Source organism: Panicum virgatum, chromosome 9N (genome assembly GCF_016808335.1).
Source record: "Panicum virgatum strain AP13 chromosome 9N, P.virgatum_v5, whole genome shotgun sequence".
In the NCBI taxonomy this organism is placed as follows: Eukaryota; Viridiplantae; Streptophyta; class Magnoliopsida; order Poales; family Poaceae; genus Panicum; species Panicum virgatum.
In genome coordinates, this window is record NC_053153.1 from 79,901,100 (window position 1) to 79,924,098 (window position 22,999).

At 44.9% G+C, this 22,999-nt stretch overlaps 1 protein-coding gene and 3 long non-coding RNA genes across 6 annotated transcripts; 2 read left to right on the forward strand and 2 right to left on the reverse strand.

The window, feature by feature from the left end:
• Positions 1-584: 584 nt before the first annotated feature.
• On the reverse strand, positions 585-1,564 carry LOC120692527. Its single transcript, XR_005682663.1, has 2 exons — positions 1,127-1,564; positions 585-1,033 (listed from the first exon to the last, which is right to left on the reverse strand). It is a non-coding gene; the product is annotated as an uncharacterized LOC120692527 (long non-coding RNA).
• A 1,603-nt stretch (positions 1,565-3,167) lies between these two features.
• On the reverse strand, positions 3,168-4,562 carry LOC120692526. 2 transcript variants are annotated; one of them, XR_005682662.1, is made up of 3 exons: positions 4,450-4,562; positions 4,141-4,356; positions 3,168-3,227 (listed from the first exon to the last, which is right to left on the reverse strand). It is a non-coding gene; the product is annotated as an uncharacterized LOC120692526 (long non-coding RNA). The 2 variants fall into 2 exon arrangements; XR_005682661.1 differs by having other exon boundaries at positions 4,138-4,356.
• A 1,888-nt stretch (positions 4,563-6,450) lies between these two features.
• Positions 6,451-13,293, forward strand: LOC120689512 (putative aconitate hydratase, cytoplasmic). Its single transcript, XM_039971800.1, has 20 exons — positions 6,451-6,915; positions 7,021-7,128; positions 7,498-7,658; positions 8,121-8,213; positions 8,795-8,980; positions 9,072-9,233; positions 9,404-9,548; positions 9,645-9,787; positions 9,874-9,930; positions 10,008-10,087; positions 10,163-10,238; positions 10,366-10,551; positions 10,805-10,872; positions 10,956-11,074; positions 11,154-11,275; positions 11,596-11,694; positions 11,807-12,286; positions 12,392-12,490; positions 12,580-12,822; positions 12,919-13,293. The coding sequence occupies exons 1-20, from the start codon at positions 6,642-6,644 to the stop codon at positions 12,985-12,987; spliced, it is 2,970 nt and encodes a 989-aa protein (XP_039827734.1). The 5' UTR covers positions 6,451-6,641; the 3' UTR covers positions 12,988-13,293.
• A 1,537-nt stretch (positions 13,294-14,830) lies between these two features.
• On the forward strand, positions 14,831-21,025 carry LOC120692632. 2 transcript variants are annotated; one of them, XR_005682687.1, is made up of 8 exons: positions 14,832-15,410; positions 15,530-15,598; positions 16,113-16,298; positions 16,487-16,591; positions 16,731-16,794; positions 16,932-20,301; positions 20,396-20,465; positions 20,558-21,025. It is a non-coding gene; the product is annotated as an uncharacterized LOC120692632 (long non-coding RNA). The 2 variants fall into 2 exon arrangements; XR_005682686.1 differs by having other exon boundaries at positions 14,831-15,410; positions 16,932-20,465.
• The last annotated feature ends 1,974 nt before the right edge of the window (positions 21,026-22,999 follow it).

Genomic DNA, 22,999 nt, shown 5'->3' on the forward strand with positions numbered 1-22,999 from the left:
ACTAGACTCTACCACGGTAGAGCGGTCAAATTAAAGGCATATCTGGCAGAGTTACAACTCTGAGACCCATACAAAATTTAGAGAATGCGCGATGAACTAAATGGTTTAAATTTCTATCTTTGGTATGGAGTAATAACAAATCAACTCGATTAAAGAGACAAAGACGGAGCACGATGAGCGCTTGCTCGATCAGTACAGAGTTCAAGAGTTATAGATGATACGGTTTCTGAGTGCCACGTCCGTCTGGGCTCTCCAGACTGGACGCTCGCTTTCTTTAGAAGTTTTATGATGCAGATTTGGAAAGAAAAAGTTACCTATAGTTATTGCTCCATACCAATCCGCAATAATCCATTTTTGGCACTCTCATCGCTCCTTTTTACTAGGATGGCAGCATTATAGATTTAGGGTGTATAGTCTGTTTGGTTGAGTTGCAGCTTTTAGAGTTTTTTTTTCTAAAAAGCTGCTACTAGCTTTTTTTTCTAAAAAATCTTTCATAACTTTCTAAATAATGATTTTAACTTTTCAATTTTCTCTATAATCTCTGTTTTTCTAAACTTTTGGCTTTATAAAAACTGCACGGGAAGTTCCGCTGTTGGTAGCACTTAAGAGCAACTCCAACATAATAGCTAAAATTCTTAGGTAAATGAAGAGGTAAACAGACTATGTAAAAAATAAAAAGCTTTCCACAAGGTAAGTTACCCAACAGCTTCTCCAAATTGCCTCTTGAAATCAACTATCCTCTCCCTCAACCTCTCCCAGACAACTTGGCACGGCGCGCGCGCAGCGTCCTCAGCAAAGAAGGCCGGCGGGGCGTCCCCGGCGTCGAGCTCGGCCTCCGCCTGCCAGCCCTCGTTGTTCACTGCCACTGCACTCTGCCGCGTCCTCCGTGAAGCAGGCCGGCGGGGCGTCGAGTTCGGGTGCCGCCTGGCAGCCCTGTCATCTCTGTTGCTGCTGCATCGAGCTCTCTCCCCGTGTTTTTTTCACCTGTTAATGGCGATTAGGCCCCAAATTCACCATTGTTTGGCCCTGATTCCTGTAATTAGTTTCAATTTCATACATCAGGGTTGGATTTATCACTCAGAGCATTTAGAAGGAGGGAATTCATGCCAAAAGTTGAAATTCCCACCCATCCCGTAACCATAGATGCAAAAATCCCCAAATTTCAGAAATCCTAGCCGCCGCTGCACATGAGCTCGAGGAGTAGCGCGTCCGGCCGGCCTCCATCATTGCGCATCAGCACCACGCGTCCGGCTGCCACCTCCTCCTCGCATGAGCTCAGGGAGGAGAGCGCCACAGCCGCCGTGAAGTCCCACGCGGCTTGTCGCTTGCCTTCGCCGCACAAGGTAACCACCGAGGATCCCTTGACAAAGCCGCGTTGCTTGTGAGGGAATTGCTGCGGGAGCTTGCGCCGGGAAAGAGCCACGCTGCTGCCTCTACCATGGCCGCGCACTCCCTGCCAGTGCCGAAGCCAACAGCCGCCGCCGCCACTACCGGAGTTCATGCCGCCGCCGGAGCCATGGCCGCGTACGCCCTGCCGGCGCCGAAGCCGACGGTCGCTGCCGCCGCCGCCTGTGAGAACCGCCCAATTTATCATCGGTTTAGGTGAAATTATTGATTAATCCTTTAAGACGAGGACTAACACGTGTCCGTCTCTCGACACGCCACGTGCTAATCCACGCCTTAGAGGCACTTAATCAACACAATTCACCCAGAACGAGAGCAAACCCGGTAGTCTCGGTACGTGTTTGCCACATGCCCAGGATTAAGCACACGTACCGTTATACAAACGCATACATTGCTGATGATCCACAAAGAGCAATTTTATTCATTTATTATTACAAATTTGATATAGGTGGGTCCAACCTAACTTCATTACAAACCTTGGGCTCACAGAAACCATATTAAACAGAAACTTAAGGATTATTATATTTACATGCTCTCACGGAGTTCGATTACGAAGAAACTTACTACGATGATGATGTCTTGCTCAAGGACACCATCCCAGCCTCAACGACCTACTCCTCCCCCGCGCCTAAATCGGCGGGGTAGAAGTGGCCGAACACCACTTCGGGTTCACCTGCAACTAGGGTTAGAAGCACCCTGAGTACAAAGGTACTCCGCAAGACTTACGCAAATAAATAAGCAAGGAACATGCAAAGGCTCAAATAAAAGCTTTAAGGTTAAGTAATTATTGCATAAGCATGAGCTCTTCTAACAAAATTAATTAAAGTTGCCCAAACCCCCAAACACTTTTAGTTGATTAAGAGAGTAACATCATCTATAACTGATCATAGATGTAACAAGAACCGTTCCCATCATAAACGATAATCTATGAGGAGTTCATGGGATAATGAGCTTGCTCATAACCGAGAGCGCGGCAATTCGAATTGGTTATAACCTTGCAAGGGTGTACTACTTTACCCACACGACGCGAGGACCATGCGACTCACCCAACCGGCCAAAGTTGGATAAGGGGGCACTCGCGACAACCGTTCCCAACATGGCTCGATCATTGAAATCTTCACACCTAGCTTACGCGTAGAGACTTAGTTTCCACCGGGGACATCTCTAAACTTTCCTACACATAGGTCCATCCGGGGGACACCTCTAAGCCTCTCTGCATAGCCTTTAGCCACGTATCTAGGACTGTACATCAATGATCAAGTCAAAGAAGGTAATTGGCTTATCCGTTCCATTATATTGGATATGTGGTAGCACGGAAAGGTGCTCAAAACCAACGTCGTCCACTCGGTCCTTAATCGATCCAAGCGGACTATGCCCATGTGACTTCATTCTCTAGGCCCTAACATTCCGCTCGAATCTCGATACTGCACTCCACTTGTCCCAGATACTCAAGTGCACTCAAGGATAATCAGGTAAGTGTGATACTCCAAACCATTCCTTTCGAGCAAGCAATATGAGTATTCTAAGCAGGGCTAAGCATCTAATCAGATTAAGTTATTAACTGACTAACAAGTGACAAGGACATGGATAACAATTCAAGGAAGGGTAATGCAAGAGAATAGGTATCAAAATGCAATACATACATATTATATAACCCCATATTACCCGGTGATGTAACTAACTAACTCAGATTAAATAGGAGTAAAGAATCATGCTTAGCTGCTTGCCTGGGTTAACTTCGGGCTCGACCATGAACGGGATTCCGGGTTCAGGCTCGACGGACTCGGCAGGCTCAACGGGTTCGTTCTCCGACGGTTCAGTCACTATAATGCATGAATGAGATGCCAGAATTAGCATGATGCCCTGATTGTGCAACAAATGCTATGCATGAAATGAGATGCATGCATTAGTGTGATATCCTGGATTATGCAAGGGTGACAAGACGTGAATAATGAATGGCACATATGCGATGATGCACAAACGTAACACACGCGACAACAACCAATCACTATGCAAACACGAACGAGGAAACTAGAGCAAGAATTAGGAAATAAACTTATAAAACAAACATAAATCACAAATTAAATTGAGAAAGCAAAGAACATTACAAGGAACTCATGAAAATTTGGATTTACATCAAAAGCATTTTCCTAGAATTAATCATAAATATATCAATTTTTAGTTACTCTAAATAAGATAAATAAAAAAACATGCAAACGAGTCCAAACAATTTCCATAAATTTTGCACAGGAACTAAACATGTAAACAAGGCTAACAAAAGTGGTTTTGCCATTTTATCATTTTCAGGAAATATTTATGCAATAAACAACATTTCAGACCAAGCACAAAATCGAAACAAAACGCTAACCAACATGCGAGATTCATGCAAGCAAGTTGTACCACTGGAAAGAACATTTCACAAGGAGCCTGCGAGATTCATGCAAGCAAGTTGTACCACTGGAAAGAACATTTCACAAGGAGCCTAACAAAATTTGGTTTAGCATTTTTAGAGCATCACACAAATAACTAAGCATTTAACTCACTTTTGCAATATTAAACCACAAGTAAATCTACAGGACAGTAACATGCAAAACTATATTTTTCAGGAGTAGATCTAAGCAAAAGGAAACTAACAAAACAAGTTTCACTATTTTTGGATCTATATATATTTTTCTATGATTTTTGCAAACTCAAACACACACAAATACAACAAGGATTGTTATTAGCTTCTACCACTGTTCATCTTCTTCGTGTCCACGAACAGACCCACGACGCGCGCGACGCGGCGGACGGCGGCGCGGCGAAGCAGGGCTGGAGAGGGGCCGGAGGCGCGCGCAAGGCATGTTCCAGGCGACGGCAAAGCTCACCAACAACGGCACGGGCGGAGAGGAGCGACGACGGGGCGGCGCGACGACGAACAGCGGCGGCGGGCGGAGGGCTGCGCCAACGGCCCTGCAGGGAGGGGGAGGAGGCCTGGTGAGGAGGGAAATCGAGCGAGGGAAGGGAGGAGATGCTCCTCGCGCAAGGAATCGAGAAGTAGCTCACCGGAGACGGCGAATCGACGGCGGCCGACGGAGCTCCTCGCGGCGGCGTCAATGGCGGCCGGGCGGCGCGGGCTCGATTCCGCCGGGAAAACGCGAGAGCGAGCTCGAGGAGGCTGGAGGAGGTGGAGGGCGAGGTGAGGGGGCCGTGGGCGCGCGAAATCGAGGAACGGCGGCCGGAGTTCGTCGGCGCGACGATGGGGGCGAGCTCTGCTCGAGTTCCAGGAGGAGGAAGATGGGGAGGAGAAGGAGAACACGGCAGCGGGGAAGGATAAGGCCGCGGCGTCGTCGTGGAGGATGGGGCGAGCGGAGGACGCGCGCGGCACGGAAGCCGGGGATGGCCCGCGCGTGGCGACGCGTGCGTGCCGCGGCGCAGAACAGAGAGGAGGAGGAAAGAAGGAGGCTGACGGGTGGGCCCGGCGGGAAAATTTTATTTATTTCCTTTTTTTCTTGGGCTGTGACACCGCCGAACAGGAAGAAGAAGCGGGGAAGAGAGACGAGGCGCGGCGAGGGAGGGGCAAATCGGAGGCAAGGGCGCGAGGCGCGAGGCGAGATGGCAAGGAAGGCCCATTTGGCAAAGATGCCGTGCGCGGGACCTGGGATGCCGATCGGGATGGCGATGGGAGTAGTATGGAGAAACTGTTGGATCCTAATTTTAAGACAATTTATTTATTTTTACCTATTCAAATTTTTTTCCAGAGTCTCTTAGAGATGCTCTAATCATAATGATAGAGACAGCTAGTGCCACCGTTCATCCGACAGCGACAAACAACGCGAGCCAATGCTACCATGCTGCCTACAAGACCGGGTAGCTCCAAACGGAAGAAAGGGAGACGTGGAAGACTCTAAGACTATCCGCACCCCACACCTCCAGTGCTCCCCCAAACATTTAGAGTTGCTATTTAGAGTTGATATCAATGCAGCCCACTACTCTACGCTCCCTCCATTGGTTGGGGAAATGCCCCACCCCTCCATCTGCAGCGCATGTACGGCGTCCACCCCATCCACTGTGCCGCTGTGGGCCCCACAACGGCCGCATCCTCCTGCGCTCCAATGGAAAGAGGAGAGGGCCGGGAGGCGGATGACGAGGTGACCCCGGACGATGGTCGGCGGAGGCGGGCCCGGAGCACGGCAACGACACGGAGCGCAGGGGCGGCGGCGCCGTCCCGAGCCAGGCCGCGGTGCGGAAGGCAGGGGAGGCGCCGCCGGCCCGAGCGAGGCCGCAGCGCAGAGGGGAGGGGCGCGCAGCCGGCCCGGAGCACGGCGACGACGCAGAGGGGAGGGGCGGCGCCGCGGGCCCGGAGCACGGCGACGACGCGAAGGACAGGGGCGGCGCCGCCGGCCCGAGCGAGGCCGCGTCGCGGAGGGCAGGGGCGGCACCGCCGGCCCGAGCGAGGCCGCGTCGCGGAGGGCACGGGCGCGCGGCCGGCCCGGAGGGCGGCGGCGGCGCGGGCGGAGCTCGTGGCCGGCGCGAACGCGCGTGGGGCGGAGCTCGGACGCGGCCGCCGCGCGCAGATCACGTGGGGCCGAGGGCAGAGCTCGCCGCTGCCATGGGCGGAGTGGGGAAGGGAGGGGTGGTTGAGTTTATAATATAAAGTAATTGATGGTGGGGTATGGAGTAAAAATCTGGAGTAGATGGAGTGCGGGATAAGTTGGTGTAGGGGGGAGAATCTCGCTGACTAGACAGGAATATTCTTTTTAGAGTTGAAATGTAGAGGAGATGGGGTGTGGATAGTCTAATGCCCCCGCGTGATGGTCACATCTATGCTTTGTTTCTCTGAAAAACACAACTGGACGTAGTAAGTGTCATGCTAGCACAGCTTCCAGAAGAGTAAGAAAAGAAAGAAAATATGCTGACCTGCATTGTGCCTGCCCTGGGTCCTCTCAAAAGAAAAAAAAATCATCGTTGACCTACTTTGTGCCTGCCCTGGGTCCTCTCAAAAGGGGAAAAAATCATCGTGACCTTTCCTTTGGAGCCCCGCGCGGCGGCGGCGGGGCTCCGACGACCCGCACAACCCGCGCGAGCCCAGACGAAACCCATCTCGGCAACCCTACCGGTCGCTCGCCCTTGTGCCGCGCCGCGCATTCCCACCACGCGTCTCCCAAAATTCGCGGCCGCCTATATAAAACCCGCCCCCACCACCTTGCCATCCGCCCTCCCCCCTCACCGTCCTCCTCCTTTTTGGCTTAGCGGCCATGCCTCCCCTCACGAGCGCCCTGCTCTCCCGCTCCACCACCGGCTCCTCCACCCGCGTCTCCGCCGCGGCGGCCGCGGCGATCTCCAGGCCCGCCGCGGACGCCGCCCCGTCGTCCTCGCCTCCCCCTTCACGCCCGATCCCGAGGCCGCGCCCCAGCCCGGCGTCGCCCTTCGCGTCCGGCCTCGCGGGCCGCCTCTTCAGCGGCCACCGCGCCGCCGCCCGCTCCGCATCGTCTGCGACCGCAGTCTTCGAGCGCCGGTTCGCCTCCGCTGGTACGGATTCCGACGACCTCGATGGACAAACTGGGTCAAATTATTGCATCCCTCTGCTCTGACTGTGTCTCTGTCTCTGTCTCCGCCTGTTTCCCCCCTCTCCAGCGACCAGGAACACTTACGATGAAATCCTGACGGGCCTCGGTAGGCCAGGAGGCGGAGAGGAGTTCGGGAAGTACTACAGCCTGCCCGCTCTCTCTGATCCGAGGATTGGTGAGTTCGTCGTGACGCTTCAGTACTCAATTTTGGCGTGACTTGTTTTAGTTTGTAGATGCGACGTGGTTTGATCCTGGGTTTCTGTTATCGAATTGAAATTTAGTGAGTTTTGTCTCCTCCGATCTGTTTACTTCACTCAGTTGCGTGTAATGCGGATGAATTGGTGGGGCCAGTTCAGTGGTCTAGAGCCTCTGATCTGCTCTAATGCTGGATTTGCGAATTTTCTGGGATGACAGATGTTGATATATCTCTTGAAAGCATTATTGTTTTTCCCACGTAGCTTCATAGGTTTTATCTGTTTCTATGACCTAGTTATCTGAAAATTCTGATGATTCGACCCATGTGTCCGGCCTATTCTTCTGCCAGATCGGCTCCCCTACTCTATAAGGATTCTTCTTGAGTCGGCAATCAGAAACTGCGATGACTTCCAGGTCACTGGTAAGGATGTTGAGAAGATCTTGGATTGGGAGAACAGCGCACCAAAGCAAGTTGAAATCCCATTCAAGCCAGCCCGTGTTCTTCTCCAGGTACCACATTATTTGAACAAATTCAGAGTTGTTACATTTGTCCAAATTCTGTGGATAGAATAAGTGTGAGCTGGAAATATTCCCATCAATAGCTTTTGATTACAGGAATCTTTTAATTGGAGTCCCACTTTCCAATCCTATCGAGAAAGTGGAGTCCCTTGCCCATTAGCCAATTTGCATGGTGTTTGATTGGTACTATCCGTTGACTTTTTGAGTTGTTTAATGACAGACACATACATCAGACTGTTTTGGTGGCAGAATAAAGTTATCTACATTGACTGTTCTCATAACAGTGATAAAAGAACCATAGCAATTGCTACATAAAAGTTGGTCATGTTGCTTAATTTAGTCTAATACTTTTCAAATGAGGTGTATAGCTGATGTGAAATATTTGCTCTGCATTCTGAACTGTTATGAATTAACTGGTGACTCAATTTTTTCTATCTCTTGGTTAAATTATAGGATTTTACTGGTGTCCCAGCAGTTGTTGATCTTGCATGCATGAGGGATGCTATGAGCAAACTTGGCAGCGACCCAAACAAAATTAATCCTCTGGTGAGTACACAGTGTAATGCAATTCATAATTTCTGGCATTTTGTTTGTTTTCTCTTACTGCCATTTTTTTTGTATTTCTGAACCTTATCCTTCAGTATGCCACCAATTTGTACGGTAGCTATATTTTAAACTCCCAATATGAACATTACTTGTTATGTTAACTGCTACAGATCTTATATGTTTTATTATGAAGTGCTTATTGCTATTTAAGAAACATTACCATTGCAATCAACAACAGTTGGCGTCACCTTCTCTAATAGAAAATTATACACATTATAGTTGCAGTGCATATTTCTAATGCACATACATCATAGGTCAGCTTTTGTTTTTTCAAAGGGCCGAATAATGCAACTTTTTAAATGGCTAATCATATTAGTTATCGTCTCTCTGGAGTCTGGCATAACCTTTTATATTAGTTATATTTTTCTTTTGAATCGGATGGATTCTTCTTTGTACCCTTCAGCTAACTTTTAGTCTATAATGCTCCCATTCACCTCCCATAATGTAGCTTGCACGTATATAGATATTGTGTATTGATGCTGGTACCATTTTTTTTGCTGATATATATGTATTGTTTGCAGGTTCCTGTAGATCTTGTTATTGATCATTCAGTACAAGTCGATGTTGCACGATCACAAAATGCTGTTCAGGCAAATATGGAGCTCGAGTTCCATCGTAACAAGGAGCGGTTTGGTTTCTTGAAATGGGGGTCCTCTGCATTCCGTAACATGCTTGTTGTTCCACCTGGGTCTGGCATTGTCCACCAGGTAATTTTATGATGTGATCATTTTGACTATTATCCAAGCTGAGTTGGTTTTGTTGGTTCAAAACCTTTTAACCCTCCATTTGACCTTTTAGGTGAATCTTGAGTACCTGGCCAGGGTTGTGTTTAACAATGGTGGGATCCTTTACCCTGACAGCGTAGTAGGAACTGATTCTCACACAACTATGATTGATGGTCTCGGTGTTGCTGGATGGGGAGTTGGTGGCATAGAGGCGGAAGCTGCAATGCTTGGCCAGGTGAGAAGTTCATTTTGATATCTCTAAAATCTGCTGTTATCATACCATAGAACCTTGTTTGAACCTATGGCACTGTTATGGACAAGTACATTTTCTCTTAGCTATGGCCCATTTGGTTGACCAGCATCTACTTTGGCAACTTACATGTTGAGTATGGTTTCTATGTGCAGCCAATGAGCATGGTCTTGCCAGGTGTTGTCGGTTTCAAGTTATCAGGCAAGCTGAGGAATGGAGTTACAGCCACAGATTTGGTTCTAACAGTAACTCAAATGCTTCGTAAACATGGCGTTGTTGGAAAATTTGTCGAGTTCTATGGTAATCATATTATAGCCTTTAAAACCAATATTTTCCTTTATGAAGAGCTTCTATGATGAGATTTTCTAATGTATATCTCAAACCTCTAAACTTCAGGCCAAGGTATGAGTGAATTGTCACTTGCTGATCGGGCCACCATTGCAAACATGTCACCAGAGTATGGTGCAACTATGGGTTTCTTCCCAGTTGATGCAAAGACACTGGACTATTTAAAACTTACTGGCAGAAGTGATAATACTGTAAGCTATTAGTGGTGATTGTATTCAATTTGTTTCTTATCTGCGTTGATAAAAAGACACTAGACTAATTTTGTATCATGTTTTAGGTGGCCATGGTAGAGTCCTATCTGCGTGCCAATAAGATGTTCGTCGACCACAACCAGGTGATTGTTTTTTGTCTGTTGAACATAAGCTAGTTTGGTATATGCTTTGTTTTATTAACACTTCGTCTGGCATGTAGGTTGAAGCTGAAAGAGTGTATTCTTCTTATCTAGAACTTAACCTTGAGGAGGTTGAACCATGTCTATCAGGACCAAAACGGTAATGTACTTTATTTCTAAGTGGTATTGGCATATCTTGCCTTTGTTCTGTAATATATTTGTTCCTTTGCAACAGGCCTCATGATCGAGTGACATTGAAGAACATGAAGTCGGATTGGCTTTCTTGCTTGGACAACGATGTAGGGTTTAAGGTAAGGATTTCCTCTATGGATTGCAATTACCATTTACCAAGCTTATTTGTGTATGTTCCACCAGCCCCTGTATTGCCATGTTTATCCCATTTCCCTCATCTTTATGCTCACTGCAACCGTATTGCAGGGTTTTGCTGTCCCCAAAGAATCACAGGGCAAAGTTGCAGAGTTTTCATTCCATGGGACTCCTGCAAAGATAAAGCATGGCGATGTTGTAATTGCAGCTATAACTAGTTGCACCAACACGTCAAATCCTAATGTAATGCTGGGAGCTGCTTTGGTTGCGAAAAAGGCTTGTGAATTAGGCCTAGAGGTTTGGTTCTGGACGACATCTTCCATCTTGTTTTCCCCATATTTATTTTGTCAATATTCGATACACTACTTGAAAACATAAGAACTCTATTGTTTGATTTATACCTTATTCAGTAGTTCCATGCTAATATTGATTGGCTATTGTTCCAAATGATCTTTTTCAACCCTCTGTATGATGAAATTAATTCAATGCCGCAGTTGTTCTATGTTTTCTAATACCATCATTTAGTTTAACAATGGTTCATGTCAATCAGGTAAAGCCGTGGATCAAGACAAGCCTTGCACCTGGTTCTGGTGTTGTGAAGAAGTACTTGGATAAGAGGTAAGTCTCGGGTCATCAGCTCAAATGCTTACCTTGTACTGCAAGACTTTGTAATGTTTGCTTTGTTGTTTCCCCTTCTGCAGTGGTCTGCAGAAATATCTTGACCAGCTTGGCTTCCATATTGTTGGCTATGGTTGCACAACCTGCATCGGAAATTCTGGAGAACTTGATGAATCTGTGTCAGCTGCAATTTCTGAGAATGGTTATTCTAATGACATTTGATAGTTAAAGTGTAAAGTTTGTAATAGAGCATATTGCTTATATTTCCCCCTTTTTTGTAGATATTGTTGCTGCTGCTGTCTTGTCTGGTAACAGGAATTTTGAAGGACGTGTACATCCATTGACCAGAGCAAATTACCTTGCTTCTCCTCCACTAGTTGTGGCTTATGCCTTGGCTGGCACGGTAAGTGGGAGGATCTGCTTCTGAGTATGCAACCAAATGAATAAATAAATGTTGCTTATTCTGTTAAGGCTATCCTACACATTTTTACAGGAAGACCATTCTTCACTGATCAAGAAAAATGCTGTTATAGTGAAGTTAATACAATATATGTAGTTGAAACAAACTAATCAGTGGCACTCCCTGTGTTTTATTGGTTAATGTACCAGCTATTTTTTTTTGCTCAAATGATTCATGGCATGAAGCTAGTTTTATTAGTGCGTTAGACCTTGTTATTTTTTTGTTTGTCTTTTCTTATTTGATGAATTGTTAATTTTGCTTAGGTTAATATTGATTTTGAGAAAGAACCTATTGGCATCTCGAAAGATGGGAAAGAGGTTTACTTCAGGGACGTTTGGCCTTCCACAGAAGAGATAGCCGAGGTCAGCATCCAGCAGAGAAATTATGACTATATTTCATTTTCCTAACGCCTTGTGCTATGAAGCCTTGTGCTTGTCAGAACATGCTTTTAATGCTTGTCCTTTTAATTGCTAGGTTGTCAAGAGCAGTGTGCTCCCTGACATGTTCAAGAGCACATATGAGGCAATCACAAAAGGAAATCCTATGTGGAATGAGCTGTCAGTCTCAGCAAGCACTCTCTACCCATGGGATCCCTCATCTACTTACATCCATGAGCCTCCTTATTTCAAGGATATGACAATGACCCCTCCTGGCCCACGACCTGTGAAGGATGCATATTGCCTTCTGAACTTTGGTGACAGTATCACAACTGACCACATATCCCCTGCTGGAAGCATTAACCCAGAGAGCCCAGCTGCAAAATATCTGAAGGAGCGTGGTGTTGAAAGGAAGGACTTCAACTCATATGGTAGCCGACGAGGAAACGATGAGATCATGGCTAGGGGTACTTTTGCCAACATCCGCCTTGTGAACAAGTTCTTGAATGGTGAGGTTGGACCAAAAACAATCCATGTTCCGTCTGGGGAGAAGCTTGCTGTTTTTGATGCTGCTATGGTAAATATAATTATAATCCATATCATGTAGTTCAGTGATACATGCTATGTGCCAATGGCTTTCAAGTTTTGATATTGATCCATTTCCTTTTGTTGACTGGCACAGAAATACAAGAATGAAGGGCATGATACTATAATTCTGGCTGGTGCTGAGTATGGTAGTGGAAGCTCTCGGGATTGGGCTGCAAAGGGCCCAATGCTTCAGGTAACATTGCTTCCACTATTTTCTTCAGCTATGCCGTTAGCTAACCTCACTGTGTCACTGATGGGGGTACGTTCACCTGTTGGCTGCAGGGAGTCAAGGCTGTGATAGCAAAGAGCTTTGAGAGGATTCACCGTAGCAATCTTGCTGGCATGGGAATTATCCCTCTTTGCTTCAAGGCAGGGGAGGATGCAGACACCCTTGGCTTAACTGGCCATGAGCGCTACACGATCCACCTTCCAACCAATGTGAGTGACATAAAGCCTGGACAAGATGTTACCGTGACAACTGATACTGGGAAGTCATTCACTTGCACGCTCAGATTCGACACCGAGGTATGATTTTTCTTTCCTGTGGCAGTACCTGCTGATGCTGATTAACTACATTGGTATGCTGATATTGTGTTTTTTTTAATAAATATTAACGTTCAGGTGGAACTTGCTTACTACGACCATGGAGGCATTCTACCGTACGTCACCAGAAAGATTGCAGAGCAATAGATTGTACCATTGAGATGAGGCTCGTGATTGATGTAAACGGGCACAGCCCATTTTTGAGTACTTCAAAGTTCTAATAATCTCTAGGCACAGAGAACTCTGTCCGAAATTTTGAGTTACTGCCCTCCAGCAAGAATTGGAGTGCTTAATGATGCTTCGTGATCTTAACCTTTCTCCAGACATGTTAATAATCTTCCAACTCCTGCAAACGCTGAATATACATTGGGCAATGATTACCCATGATGTAAAATGATTCGTCACTTGTTGAAAGTTTAATGCTGATGCAGTTGGGTACTGTTAGCTTATACTTATTGGTTTCTTCTGAGACCTGTGCTTTGATTCATTTCAGAAGTACATGTTAAATACAATTGGATTTTAAAGACACTATTTCCTGCCACCTTAGCTCAATAGGGCTAGCAGGGGTGCGGCCCCTACTGTTTCTTCGAACTGTACTATTTCAGCCGTATTTGGTGGGTACTGCCGGGTTGGTGTTTTTGGTGCCACCTATAAACAACACTCCTGCCTCATTAAGAAACCCGCTTTTCTCAGTCCTAAAAGATGAAGGGAAAGGCAATCCTAAAAAGGCTCAAAAACAGTTTACACATATAATATACAATATAGTTTTGGTATCTCTAGAAGAACAGTAAAAGGCTCAAAAACATTAATAGAAGAAAATAAAAATCCAACCCTACCCACAACTACTACTAGTACACTCTGATTTATGCCCGCAAAATGCAATACAGATTTGTGTAATCTTTTTTCCTCATTTTTGTAGCAAGCACTATGGCTGTATATGTATTGAAGGGTGCAAAGGCAGGAATAAAATATTTTATCTAGAAAGATACATTATATAGTCATTATTGTTATGTTTCAAACATGGAAGGTTTCCTAAAATCAACAAAAAATTATAGATGCTATTAATGAAAAAAAAAGATAAATGATACAAGAAATGGCAGGGCCGAACAATGTCAGGCCAACTAATAAGGTGGTAGAAAAAAGAAAATGGTAAAAATGTACCTCACATCCATAGAATCATCATATGTCAGCATTTAAAATATATTTGTAGATACATAGCGTTCATATGCATCTAAATATGTATTATGACTAAATATATAGTATAAACTATGTATATGTAGGAAGTCAAAACGATCTATAATTGTGCGGAATAGAAGATCCAAGGCAATATGGAAAGCATTGCATGTGCCCAAAATGTAATTTTACTTGTGCTTTCTTCAGTTTCGTATCATCCAATACCATAGTGTTTTCTTTTTACAAATACTGATAAGGAGATTGCGAAAAGGTTGCACATACTCCCTCCATAAAAAATGTTATTCTAGAATTTAAAATTTATCCAAAAAAATTATCTTATCCTTTTAGAAAATGTACGGACATGCAATATTCAATTAGGGCTAAATATGGATAATAAATAAAGATGAATATACTTATTTTATCTTTTGTTAATTTATTCTAGAATTTCTAGAGTGGCTTGTTTTTTAAGACAAAAGGAGTATATTGAAAACTTTTACATATCATCACATCTAACCTACCCACCCACCTCACAAACCACTCTTTCATGACCCACATGTCAGAAAAAAAAAAGCTTGACGAAGGCTGGGGCGGGCACATTTCCGTCCACCCCGCCATACAATCCCACCCAATCGTCTAATTTTTTTTCACCGGCGCCGGATCTACCCGCCCGACGTACCCAATCCCACCCGCCCAGACTAATCGCGCCCGCGGCTCGTCAATCACGCCGCCTGCCCCTGGCCCCCGACGCCGCCTCCCCCCGACGCCCCCTTCTCCCTCGCGACACCGCCTCCCCCGATGCCCTCCGCCCCAACTCGCGGCCATCCCCGCCGAGCCCCCCCGCCCGAGACCCGACCCCGGCCGCCTGCGCCTAGCCCTGCGCGCCGCCCGCCTCCCCCACCCCACGGCCACGATCGAGCGACCCTCCTCCCCGACGGCTTGCCTCCCCATGGAGCTCGCTGCGCCCGTCCCTGCCCCGGTGGGCACCCGCGCGGGCGGCCCGGCGCGTGGCAGCGGGGCCGGCCGGTGGCAGCGGAGGAGGCCACCGCATCCATGGCGGCAGCGGGAAGAGGCGCAGCTCGGGCCGGCCGCACCTCTCCCTTCCCAATCCCCCGCTGCCGGCGGAGTGGTGCAAGGGCTCGGCGTCCACGTACCTCACCGCCGGCGAGATCTCCGGCCTCGTCGCGCTCGCCGGCCCCTCCGTCGCCTTCGCCGTCAAGGCCATCGCAGGTAAGCTCCCTCCCGTTGAAGGCGGCGCGACACCCTGCGGGGCGGGCGCGGCGGCCAAGCCGCTTAGTGCGGGCGCCGTCACTGGCATCCTCCTGCTCCGCCGCCGTCCGAGCAGCGGGACGCCGCCGCTCCCGGGGCCGGAACGATCTCCAGGGTCCTCAACGTCATGGGTAATAATTCGAGTCCCCGCCCTCCCTCCGTTCCCTTCCATTTCCTACGGCTGCTCAGTCCCTTCCTCGTTTCGCTCACTCTGCGGCTGATTGCTTTTTTTGCTCGGGTTTCGTTGCAGCGATGGAGAAGGAAGCGATGCTGCTCGTCAACAAGTTCAAGCTCGACGAGGCCCTGCCTGTGAATCCATGTCGGTGCCCCCTTCTCCTTTTTCTCTCTTTTTTGTTTTTATTTATCTGCGTACGTCTCATGCTCTGCTCTGAGTGCGATTTCATTGGATTAGAGCAATTGCGAACCGTAGCAGGGTTTTCTTTTGCCCCTTTTTGCTGCGTGGCGAGCAGGGCGATTTCGTACCATAGCAGGAATTTTAATTTGCCCCTTTTGCTGCATCCTGGATAGTTGATTAATCAATATTGAGGTAAAAAATTTTGAATTTTCCTAATGAACTGTGGATGTCTGTCAAAGAATGTGGTTGATGTAATCCTTCTTCTGATCGAGAGCTTGACAGTTGACACTTGGATCCCAGTCTCAGGTAAGAAAATATGCACCGGGATGGCTGCAAAGGTAGATAGCTTGTATGCATTTCTCTCATTAGCTCAAGGTTAAACAATGTCTTCCTTTAATTTTCATTTATCATCCTTACTTCACAAAATAATTCTTTTTAGAAAGTTTTTGTTGCTTCTCATTGATGACTTGTGATGTAGAATGCTGGGCACTTCAAACTTTATTCAGGAGGACTGGCATGGAAGAAGCAAGGGGGAGGAAAGATCATTGAGGTTGATAAAGCTGATATCACATCTGTGACATGGAAGAGAATTCCTAAATCCTATCAGCTTAGTGTTGGGACAAGGGAAGGCCTCTGTTACAGGTTCTTTGGCTTCTGTGAACAGGTCATTTTCTCTCAACTGGTTTATTCGAAGGACCTACTTTCTATTGCTAACTTGAAAACATGCTGAAAAATGAATTTGGTTTTGGATTTCTTATCATACACCTGATATATGTTCCAGTGCCTATTTTTGTTTCAGATAATTGAAACTGGTGCATATTTTGATTCCAATTTTATTTCACTACTATGTAGGATGTTAGCGGCCTTACTAACTTCATACAAAAGAGCACGGGGATCACACCAGAGGAGAAGCAGCTTTCCATTAGTGGGCATAACTGGGTGGAATTGCAATAAATGGTTAGCCAAGTTGTCTGTGGCATTTTTTGTGCTACATTGCCTTTTGGCAACCTCTGTTTTGGTTTGATTCCTTGTGATGTTCTTTTATGCATTTGTTCCCCCCTGAAGGTCTCTCTTCTCATTCATCCCCTACATGCAGCAATGCAACGGTAGATGAGAGCTCATGCAATTCCCAAACGCATTTTTAAGCCATCATTGTATAGGTATGTATGGTTCAGAGATTTGGGTTGAATGTGCGAGAACAAATGATGGAGCAGTTACATTTCTGCCTATATAATCTTCTAATTACTTTATCTTTTTATATATATATTTACCCAGGGCTTTCAAATTATTTTTTCAGCATTGAGAGGAGACAAGGTGGTCACACTGACCTTTGCAGAGGGGATCAAGTGGCTGTCCGGTGGCAGATTAGATGTAGCAGGACCAGTGCAAAAATAGGTGCGACTGGATCAATCCTTCGTTATTTTTGAAATCCTTAACTTCCATGATTCATTACTGTTTCTACTGATCCAATGATTACTTTCTCCCCCTGTGTGATTCAATATTTGAACCAAAAAAAATCTATTACTAACTCTGAAACAAATTAGATGTACCGTCAGTCACCCAGACTTTGTTCCACTGATATATATATATATATTTTTTTGGAATTAGCTTCTTCATTCATTCATCGAAATGATCACAATCATCTTGCAGAACTTGCAAAAGGAAGTTAGGAGGGGCATTTGCCCAAACGTCAAAAGCATGCTCAGCAAAACTAGCACATACATGGGCTGCCTTATTAGCCGATCGCCTAGCATGCACTACATTGAAAGAGGAGAACGATGAGGACATCTCTTGGATATCACTGAAAATCGGTGTAAACTCCAACCTCTGATAGTTGGCACCTGCAGAAACTAACTCCATATTGTTATGTTTCGTTGACTTCCTATTGCACGCAAAAACTAGGCTTTGATTGCAATATCTGCCCTGGACATGTATTGCAATGTTATTCTAGAAAGTATTCCCTTGAGCTCATGTCTTTCTTCATCGTTGAGCTGAGCAAGCATTCCAGTAGTTGCTCTTGCTCATCTATGTTCAGTAGAATAAAATGCTGGAAGTCTATGCTTATCCCAAAATTATGATGGAACAATATTTACATGTGTATGAGTTGCCACACACTTCCGGGCAGTTATCCTCTTCCATTAGTTTAGTTATTTTAATTTAGAGGATTTTATGTGATGCCGCTTTAATCATTTTGTAGTATCACTACTACCTTGATTATTAATGTAAGTAATATCACCCTTGTGAATTTATGATTCTACCTTAATTGGAGTTTTCGTTTTAGACTGAGAATAATACATGGAACTGTGCATTCGCTATAAAAAAGAGATCATGTATATGATCTTGATCAATATTGAGCTTGCAGTAGAAGTGTTTTAAGTTGAATTTCTTATGTGCCTGATCCTTGGTTTGCATTTTTGAGTAGATTTAAAGGAGGAGAATGCATTTAGGCATTGGTTGATGTGGAAGCTTGGACATTGGTCTCACATGTAAGCAGCTAGGCCTGGGCATTCGGGTATTTCGGGAGATTCGGGTAATGAAAAGTGCTACCCGAAATTTACTCAAAAAAATGAATACCCGAAAATTCGGGTTCGGATATCGGGTAATCCCGATTACCCGATATACCTAACCAGCAGTCAGCGACCCTGGGCACTGCGGTGTGGCGTGCTGCATGTCGGCCGGTAAGGGCGCGACTGCCGACGAGGGGCGGCAGGCGGCCGAGGCTGGCGATGCGAGTGCGACGGCCGACGAGGGGCGCAGGGGCGGCAGGTGGCCGGGGCTTGCGACGCAGGCACGGAGGCCGACGAGGGGCTCAGGGGCGGCGTGGCTTGAGCGGCGGGGGTCTGCATGCCGCAGTGCAGCCCGTAGGATCCTGGGACCTGGGTGGCGGCTTGCAAGGGCAAGCGGTGGGCGGTGGGCAGCAGATGTTAGTGGTGGTCTGACGGGCGGCGTGGTGGCTGGGAAAGTGGGAATTGGGATCTCGGGTCAGGGAGGGAGATGCCGATGGGGTTGGAGTCAGGCGAACGAGGATGAATTGATGATGGTCTAGCGTTAGAAGATTTGTGGGTTGCTAGGATGGGGCTGTCCACTTCTATTCATCTTGGGCCTTTATAGAATTTCGGGTATTTCGGGTAATTCGGGTACCGGAGATATATACCCGAATTACCCGAAATAAATTCGGGTTTTTCAAAGTTGTACCCGAAATAGGAATTGGGTATTTCGGGTTCGGGTATTTTGGGTTCGGGTTCGGGTATTTCGGGTTTGGGGTTCGGGTTCGGGAAATTGTGCCCAGGGCTATAAGCAGCCCTATATCTTAATGGCACAATCCATATCAATCATAAAATCCATATAGCTTCTCTGCTGGTAGCTGGGTCATGAAATTTTAGTTTCTGTATAAGCCCTGTTATCATAAATCATCTAACGATTATCTCACATGTCAGTTAAAGTTTAGTGTCCATCTTGTAGCTTAGAACTTCTGTTCAGATGTGGAGTACATCTTCGTTATTTTAAACAGGAACACAATAGCCTTCAGAGTATCAAGCCTCTTATGGCCATATGCGTACATGACACGTGTCATACAAATTAAGGACAATAGCTTCAGATCATTCTGAAATGCACAAATCCTATTGGTTAAGTATATCTGAACTTAATTCCTTTGGCTATTTTCTATTGCTATCTTTAAGGGATCAATTATGGTTATTTTCAACGCTGTAGAAATTTTGGAGCAAAATGATGCAAGCTGATGTATTCTTGCGAGTTTTTGGCATCCACTAGGGAATGGAACATTCATCGAACTGGAGCAGGTGTGGATAGGCGCGTGGAGGGTCTCAACACTGATGCAAGCACGTATCTCATCGTCATGTGGACCATTGCTTCTACACTATTTCTGAATATAAGAAATTGTTTAAAACATGTTATAAAAGCTCAATGTCGGTGAAAATAATTGTGATATAGGTTAGGGCTTTTGTTATTGAATACACCCTCACGGTATATATGCCTCTTTTGTATTCTATAAAATTATTATTTATTATTGTATTTTTGAAGACATGTGAGTGCCCGCACATGCCACAAAGTTGTGATCCTAAACTTTAACAGTTGAAGAGAGCTATCCTAAAATATAAGCTTCACAGGAAGCAATATAGGTATCAATGCTTGTCTTTTGCCTTTTCTTATTCTTCATTTTGCATTTCTTCTATTATCTTATTTGGTTTATGTGCAACACTTCTGCTTTTGGGGAGTTGTGCTCTTTTTCCTTTTGTTTTCTGAAATTAACAGGATATATGCTATGAGATTAAGATTTCTTTTTTCTGGAGTTATAGAATATTATTTTATTTTAGGACTTTTTATTGGCTATAGAATATTTATTTGACTTTAGGACTTGTTTCTTGTTTTAGAAATTATTACTCTTGTTTCAGGCCCTCCATTGTAGAATCCTTTTTACAGCACAGCATGTAACAGTTGTAAAATATTCTTGAATAAAATAATAGATGTGAACTATATCAGTGTATCTTAGAGTCATATTTCTCGAGTGTCGTAGCAGTGTGAGACAAGATTTTCTTATGGATCAGCTCTACTTGAAATATGTATATCTGGATGGCCGACTACTGTATTAGGTGTATGGGTGATACTAGAACTGAGAATTTGATATGCCAGTGCGCAAGGAATTTCAGGTACTTTTAGAATTTTCAACCATTTTCCTTTTTTGTTTCTTGGAGCAAGCTTACTGGTGTACTTGATTGATGTTCAAGTCCTATTCAAATGTAGTTGGCAAGCGCCCACTGGTGGCGCAGCATCCGTGCCACTCTGCACTCAGAGAAGCCTCATCATCTACAAGGTAAATAAGACTAAAACATAATACGTAGCAGTAGATTAACCATCAATGACTCCTGCTAATCAATGTACTGCTATATGTTATCAATGTATCAGCGAGGGAGCTTCTACGTTATACATCGCGTAAAGCTGCTGAACACATATATTGTTTTTTTAATAAACTAATGATCTGTTCTGTTGGAGATCCAATGGTACATTAGAACATGTCAGAATGTATTTTTCAAGGAATAAATCCACAACTAAATAGTAGGTGTAAATGTATTCCCTCGCAACTAAATTTGTGCCTTTCTACCTTTTCGGATTAATTCTGATTACACTCATTTGTAGTTCTTGCCTACAGTTGCGGATTTCCATCAACTGATTACACTCATTTGGGGTTTCCATGTATGTAGTTAATACTTTAGAGAAGGTGGTCCTAACCCAAAGTTCAAATTGACCACTCTTGTTGTATTTTGCTTGCATCTATGACCCAAGATCTCTGTTATGATATAGTTAGGTAAAGTATTTGACATCTCTTTTAGTTCTGTCAAATTTTCTTGTCAGATATGCTAAAAAGTAACTTCTCCTAAGCACATTCTCTTTCCATCTGCATGTGCTTCTTACTATGTTGAGCTTTAAATGTTGAACATATGTAGGGTTAGCGACTTAGTGTTTATTTAGAGTGCAGATTAGTATACATGGAAATTTAGTGTGTGTATTTTTTTCACCATATTATTTTTAAATCATACTAGTAGTTTAGATGAGCGGAGGAATTTTACTGGCTTGGACTCCACTTTTTTTTAAGATACTACAGGTTGAAGCCGTTTTATAAGACGGGCCCGTTTGGTTTGTAATGTGGTAGTAAATAATGATATTTTGACTGTTAATTACGGTGTTAAACAAAGCCAGTTTACAAAACCAACTTTAGAACCCCGCACTAGTGACCCTGAAGAATCTAATGAGGCCTTTGATCGCGCGATTAGAGAATGGTACTGTAGCATCATTGTAGCAAATTATCGATTAATTATCGTCATTAGATTCGTCGCGAAAAGTTACACCCATCTCTGAAAAGATTTTGCAAATAGACTTTATTTAGTACACCATTGTAAGCATCTAGGCCCTCAAGGTTTGTTTCGGTGATTAATGACAACCATTATTGTGACTAATGAGTTTGTGCAGCTTAATGAAATATTATCGCTCATTTGGTCATATGTTAAAGAGGCCCCTCAATTTCATTATTCAAAAAGTCGATCTCGGTATTCAACTCAAATATATAACAAGACTAAGGATCTTTCTAGTTCTAAGTGTCGTAAGGTTGAGAAGGACACTTAGGTTAGTATAATTTTTATAGTTTTGTAGAGGTCGCACTATTGAGAGGGGTTAATGCTAAGTAACTTGAGCATGGACATGGTCAATCAAAAATGGATGCACACTATGGTCACTCAGGTTCTAAGAAGTTCAAATAAGTGGTTTTCAACTTATATCTCAAGAATATTTGGATTTCATTCAAGACTCAAATCAGAAAAGGCAAAATCAGAAAAAAAAATCTATACACCGGTTTAACCGACGACTTCATTTTTCTATACGTCGGTTAAATGCAGTTATCAGAGTCTGGACAAGTACATACACCGGTTAAACCGACGATATTTGAAATTAACATCGGTGCAGTTGTTCAGAACGTTGGTTTTCCAGGGTGTTTCAAGATTACATTCACCGGTTAAACCGACGATATTTGAAATTAACGTCGGTGTAGTTGTACAGAGAGTTGGTTTTTCAGTTGATCAGTGGACAACTACTCACCGGTTAAACCGATGATACGTCGGTTAATCTGTCCGAGTTGTAACGGCTAGTTTTCCAAATGGGTAGTTTACATTCATCGGTTAAACCGACGATGACTTTTGGAGGACCGTCGGATTAACCGGCGTTGCGTACTTTTCTGGCAGCTTTTCTCCAACGGCTCTATCCGCGTGAGCTTTCTATATATACCCCTCCAATGGGTTATTTTGAGCTCTCTTGACATCAGGCAATATTCATACACTCATACTATTGTTGAGAGCTACCTTGAGCTTCATCTTCCACACTTTTGATGATTCAATCATTCAAGAAGCAAGACTAAGGACTTGAGTAGAGAGAAGCTGGTGTGCATCTGTTCTTGGTGAACGGTTCTTGCTCAAGTGAAGGCCCTAACTTGTTACTCTTGGTGATTGGCAGCACCTAGGCGATCTTGGTGATTGAGGTGTTTCTTTCGCAGCTTGCCAAGTTGATTGTGGGAGCCCGAAGAAGTTATGTACGTGGGTTGAGCTCCACCACGCCGGGATGGTGAACGGAGACTCTTAGTGAGCGCCTTAGTCTCGGTGACTTGGGAGGTGACAAGACTCTTAGTGAGTGTCACAACGTGGATTAGGGGTGTGTGCCAACACATCGACACCACGGAAAAAAAATCCGGTCATCTCTTGCCCACTCTTTACTTTAAAGCATTTACTTTCATGCAATTATTCATATGCTTGACCTTAGATATCATAACTTAGCTCTACCTTGTTTAGTTTCATATCTCGTTAT